At 68.2% G+C, this 5,527-nt stretch overlaps 1 protein-coding gene across 1 annotated transcript in view; it reads left to right on the plus strand.

Annotated features, from left to right (window-relative positions):
• ULK1 (unc-51 like autophagy activating kinase 1) overlaps nucleotides 1-5,527 on the plus strand; it is a 26,899-nt gene that overhangs the window by 13,117 nt on the left and 8,255 nt on the right. The window contains 6 exon segments of the mRNA XM_014545349.1: nucleotides 2,567-2,599; nucleotides 2,908-2,944; nucleotides 4,051-4,224; nucleotides 4,315-4,388; nucleotides 4,955-5,056; nucleotides 5,411-5,471. Of these exon segments, the coding sequence (XP_014400835.1) occupies nucleotides 2,567-2,599; nucleotides 2,908-2,944; nucleotides 4,051-4,224; nucleotides 4,315-4,388; nucleotides 4,955-5,056; nucleotides 5,411-5,471 (481 nt within the window).

Genomic DNA, 5,527 nt, shown 5'->3' on the forward strand with positions numbered 1-5,527 from the left:
GGTGTTGGCTGGGGCGGGGGAGGGGGGCAGGTGAGGACACACTGCGGTGGCCGGCCGTGTCCTCATCTTATCTGCGAGGCCTGGGCTCCAGGGCTGGTGGAGTCAGCACAGGCCCCTCCCAGGGCCCTGGTCACATGGGAGGCAGCCCCTCGGAAGGGACGTGTCCCTGGCTGCCTCTCTCCCAGGCGTCCCCCAGGCCTGAATGTGTCCTCTTGCTTCTGAGGCCTCTGACCCCCACACCCCAGAGGTCCTGCTGAGCCCAGGGCGGGGGTGCCCGAGGTTCCTGGGGAATTAACACCCCCACAGCCTCGTGTGGCCAAGAACCTCTGGCTGAGGGGCTGAGTGGCTTCTTGGGGTGATGAGTGGTGACCTCTGCAAGGAGGGGCGAGGGCTGGGGCAGGGCAGGGCGCCAGTGGCCTGTGGGCGGGTGTCGGGAGCTGGCCTGGCGGGGGGTGGGGATGGGGGGAGCCCTGTGCGGGGAGCCCATGGGTTCTTGGCACAAAGGGGACTCTGTTGTCACTGCCTCGGGCACCCCCTCTCTGGGGCAGGCTGTGCTGGGTTGGGGGTGCCCCTGGATTTGGAGGCCGTGGTGGGCACCTCCAACTGGCAGTCCTCAGTGGTGTGGGCATCTCTGCCCGTCCTGGTGGACAGCTCCTGGGGGGGCACTCCACGGGGTGGACGCTGTGCTTGCCTGCCTCTCGCCTGCCCCTGCCCTCATCGCTCTGTCTGTCCCTGCCCGTCCTGGCTTGCTGGGTGAGTTTGGGGCTTTCCTGGGGAGCCAGCTGTCGGGAAGACAGGCGAGAGCTGGCGGAGTCTGGCCTGCCCACTGCTGTCCTCGGGCATGTGGCCCAGGCCCGGGCTCGCCTCCCCGGGCCTCTCGAGGGGAGAGCGCTCACCGCCCAGAGCTCATACTGGAGGGGGATTGGGGAGCACGCTCAGCACCCACGGGAGGGGCCGTGGTCAAGGTGAGGGCAGGCGAGGGCGAGGGAGCAGGTGGCCTGGGTGTTCCAAACCCTGGTTATTTCTGGGTCCTCATCCCGGGCACCTCTTCCGCCCTCGGCTGGGTCCTCTGCCAGCGCCTCCCTCTGCCTCCCTGTGACCACCTCTGGCCCTGCTGCTGTCGCCGGGGTCGGCCTCCTGAGAGCCCAGTGACGGGTGACTGCCCCGAGTTATCTCTCCCCCTCAGCCGGCTGGCGGGCGGGCGGGGCTGAGGCTGCTCTGTGGACAGCCACCCTCCAGGCCTCTGTGTCCCTGCTGGGACACGCCCCACGCGAAGGGCCTGCGAACTAACGCCAGGTGGGCATGCTGGAGCCGGCCTGCCTGTCCCAGGGGTGCCCAGCCCGGCCCCAAGAGCTCTCACGCCCTGAGAGCTCACCCCATGTCTCACCTGCTCCCGAGGCGTCTCCACCCTGGACGCAGCCTCTGTGGGGCATGGGGTGGGGGCTGACATTGGACATTCACAGTCACTGGGGCTGTGTCCCTGCTCCTTGCCCTCCCGGGGCGGGGTGCTGAGCAGGTCCTTCGTCCTTCGTGGTGGGAGCAGGGGCCTCCCTGGGCCTGAGCAGGTGGACAGTGAGCCCACTGCTGGGCATCTGGTCTTCCCCTCTTCCCTCCCCAGGGCCCATGCTCGAGGGCTTTGGGGCTCCCCTCACCCTGGGTGCTGGGGGCGGGGAGGGGGCCCTCCTGTTCCCAGGCCCAGCAGTGCTGGTGCTGACGGGGTTTGGGGGCCTGTTCCTGCGGGCGGAGCCCCTCAGTTGGGGCGACCCCACCTGGGAAGAGCTGGGGGCTGTGAGCTGGCGGGCAGAGGCTCGGTGTCCTGCTCTGTGACTGGAGGAAGGGCCTGCGCCTGGGGAAGCCCTCAGGCATACGACCTTGTGTGTGGCGGGGGGGGGGGGGGAGGAGGGGTCTGCACGCCGGCCTGGCACAGGGCTTCTCCATCTCCTGGGTGGACTGAGTGGTGCATGCCGGAGCCACGGGGCCGGGGCCGGGGCCAAGCCGGAAGCTGGCCTGGCCGTGGCTCTTTGATTCCAGAGCCCGGATCCCAGCAGTTTCCGCACCTGAGGGCCATGTCCCTTCCCAGGGGTGGCCTGGGGCTCCCCCTGAGTGGGTCCCCCAGCCAGGATGCGTCACTCAGAGCAGCAAGCTGAGCCCTGACCAAGCCTCAGGCCTGGTCTGACTGGGCAGCTGAGGGCTGCACAGGGAGTTGGGGTCCACACCTCACTCTGACACCTCTCCTGGGACCTTAGCCCCTGCCCCAGACTTGGCAAATGAATGTTCTGATTGGCTCCTGCTCCTGTCACTCAAGGACATGACCTCAAAATCAAAACACCAGAGCCCACTTGGCTCTCGACGTCCTGTCTCCCTGCCACTAGCCAGCTGGCTAAGCCTGGCACGCAGGCCCCAGGCAGCTGGCGCCCACGCTCACTGCGGCTCCTGCCTGGGGCCCAGGTGGTGTGTGCAGGGGGCCCAGTGCCCAGGCCACACGGCTGAGACAAGCTCCCCAAGGGCTGCCATAACGGGGCCGGAAGCGCTCCCCTTCCTCTCACGCCTCTTCTCTGTCCCGCAGGAAATGGCCAATTCCGTCTACCTGGTCATGGAGGTGAGTCCCTGCAGGCCTGGCTGTCGGACAGGGGGCCCCGCCCTCCCAGCTCTTGGACCCCTTGTCACCTGGGCGGGGCAGGCTGCCCATGTCCTGTGTCCGTGGGCTTAGGGCACCCCACCCAGTAGCCACGGCAGGTGCCTGAGGGGTGGGGAGCACCCCTGTTGACCTCGTCAAGCCTGGATTGTGGGGACACCTGCCCAGGGAGGAGGGGCAGCACCAAGTGCCCAGGTGGAGGGCGGTGGGGAGACCGGGGCGGGACTGGAGGGGTGCCTGGCGTTGACGGGCGTGTGGCTGGTCTTTTGCAGTACTGCAACGGCGGGGACCTGGCCGACTACCTGCACAGTGAGTGGCACCCGTGGCCATGGGCTGCGTGCCCAGGCCCACCCTGACCCAGCCTCCGAGGTGGGCCCGATGGTGGCAGCCGGTCCTCCCCTCCTTCCGCACCTGCTGGGAAAGGTGGGAGGGGGACCGGAGCCTTCAGGGACAGCCCTTTGCTCCTGTTGAGCGGGGCCCTCTGAGTGGCCCCCAGGCCCGCAGGGCCCCCTGGTACCTGGCTGGCTGCTCTGCTGGGTGCCGGCTCCCCATAAGGGGCAGGGCCCCCGGGTACCTGGCTGGCTGCTCTGCTGGGTGCCGGCTCCCCATAAGGGGCAGGGCCCCCGGGTACCTGGCTGGCTGCTCTGCTGGGTGCCGGCTCCCCATAAGGGGCAGGGCCCCCGGGTACCTGGCTGGCTGCTCTGCTGGGTGCCGGCTCCCCATAAGGGGCAGGGCCCCCGGGTACCTGGCTGGCTGCTCTGCTGGGTGCCGGCTCCCCATAAGGGGCAGGGCCCCCGGGTACCTGGCTGGCTGCTCTGCTGGGTGCCGGCTCCCCATAAGGGGCAGGGCCCCCGGGTACCTGGCTGGCTGCTCTGCTGGGTGCCGGCTCCCCATAAGGGGCAGGGCCCCCGGGTACCTGGCTGGCTGCTCTGCTGGGTGCCGGCTCCCCATAAGGGGCAGGGCCCCCGGGTACCTGGCTGGCTGCTCTGCTGGGTGCCGGCTCCCCATAAGGGGCAGGGCTCCCCGGGCTGTGCCGCAGGCGGGTCAGTCCCTGTACCCACTCCTCCCCCCACATCGGTTCAGCCCCTGGATCCTTGAGAGCCCAGCCTCGGGGCTCAGTGCCGAGCTGCAGGCCGGGGGCTTGCCAGGAGGGGATGCTGAGAAGGAGTGGGGGGGGGACAGCAGGGAGCTGCCCTGGGGTGACATTGATCGGTCAGAGCTGGGCAGGCAGCCCTGGTGGCCTCAGGTGGCCAGGACACGTACCTGCAGAGTGGGTGACGGGCCACAGACCCCGGGGGCTGTCGGGGGCAGCGGGTCCCATCACGGTGTGTGGGGCCCCTCCAGCAGGAGGAGGAAGGGCCTGTGTGGTCCCCGTCCCCCGGGAGAGCTGCGCCCTGAGCCCCGTCTCCCCACAGCCATGCGGACGCTGAGCGAGGACACCATCCGGCTCTTCCTGCAGCAGATCGCGGGCGCCATGCGGCTGCTGCACAGCAAGGGCATCATCCACCGCGACCTGAAGCCCCAGAACATCCTGCTGTCCAACCCCGGCGGGCGCCGCGCCAACCCCAACAACATCCGCGTCAAGATCGGTGAGCCCGGCAGGGGGGCCCGCGGGCGCAAGGAGGGGCTGCCTGCCCTGCTGGCGTCTGTCCTGCTCACACGTCTGTCCTCTCCTGCAGCCGACTTCGGCTTCGCCCGGTACCTGCAGAGTAACATGATGGCCGCCACGCTCTGCGGCTCCCCCATGTACATGGTAGGTGGCCACAGCCTGTGCCCTCCCTGTCCACAGCCGCTGTCCTGTGGCTTCACTTGGGTGGTTGGCCAGTATGGCTGTCCCATTGTTTCTGGCTGGCACCTGGCGGGTATCTGCTCTGATTGGCTGGCACCTGGCGGGTGTCTGCTCTGATTGGCTGGCACCTGGTGGGTGTCTTCTGATTGGCTTACACCTGGCGGGTGTCTGCTCTGATTGGCTTACACCTGGCAGTGTCTTTCTGATTGGCTTACACCTGGCGGGTGTCTGCTCTGATTGGCTTACACCTGGCAGTGTCTTTCTGATTGGCTTACACCTGGCGGGCTGTTCTGATTCGCTGGCACCTGGTAGGTATCTGTTCTGATTGGCTGGCACCTGGCAGGTGTCTGATTGGCTGGCACCTGGCGGGGGTCTGCTCTGATTGGCTTACACCTGGCAGTGTCTTTCTGATTGGCTTACACCTGGCGGGTGTCTGCTCTGATTGGCTTACACCTGGCGGTGTCTGCTCTGATTGGCTGGCACCACACTAGGTCAGTGCTCACTCAGTGTCCATTGTTTCTCGCCTGCAGGCCCCCGAGGTCATCATGTCCCAGCACTATGACGGGAAGGCGGACCTGTGGAGCATCGGCACCATCGTGTACCAGTGCCTGACGGGGAAGGCGCCCTTCCAGGTGAGTGCCCGGCTCGGGGCTGCCTGGCTCCGCAGCGCTCCGCGGGGAATAAAGAGGGACACGCACAGGCTGGGTCTTCCCCACAGGGCACTGCCCCCGGGCGGCCAGCTTCTCGGGTGGGGGCATGGGCAACCCCTCCATTTCAAGGAGCAAACAACCAATTGCACCAGACCCCGGGGGTCCCCCAAGGCCGGCTGCCTCTTCAGACAGTGGGGCCCCGTGGCTGCTCAGCCTGCTGGGGGCGGGCAGGACCGTCCCAGAGGTGAGCAAGGGCTCATGCCCCAGGCCGAGCGCCTCGGGGGATGGAGCAGCTGCCCAGTCCACTGGGGCCCTCACACCCTCGTCCCCCACCAGGCCAGCAGCCCCCAGGACCTCCGCCTCTTCTACGAGAAGAACAAGACCCTGGTGCCCATGTAAGCCCCTGGCCCGGCCCCATCCCCAGCCCCGGCCCCGGCCCTGGCCTCCGAGGAC

This window comes from Myotis brandtii, unplaced genomic scaffold (genome assembly GCF_000412655.1).
Source record: "Myotis brandtii unplaced genomic scaffold, ASM41265v1 scaffold403, whole genome shotgun sequence".
Classification (NCBI taxonomy): Eukaryota; Metazoa; Chordata; class Mammalia; order Chiroptera; family Vespertilionidae; genus Myotis; species Myotis brandtii.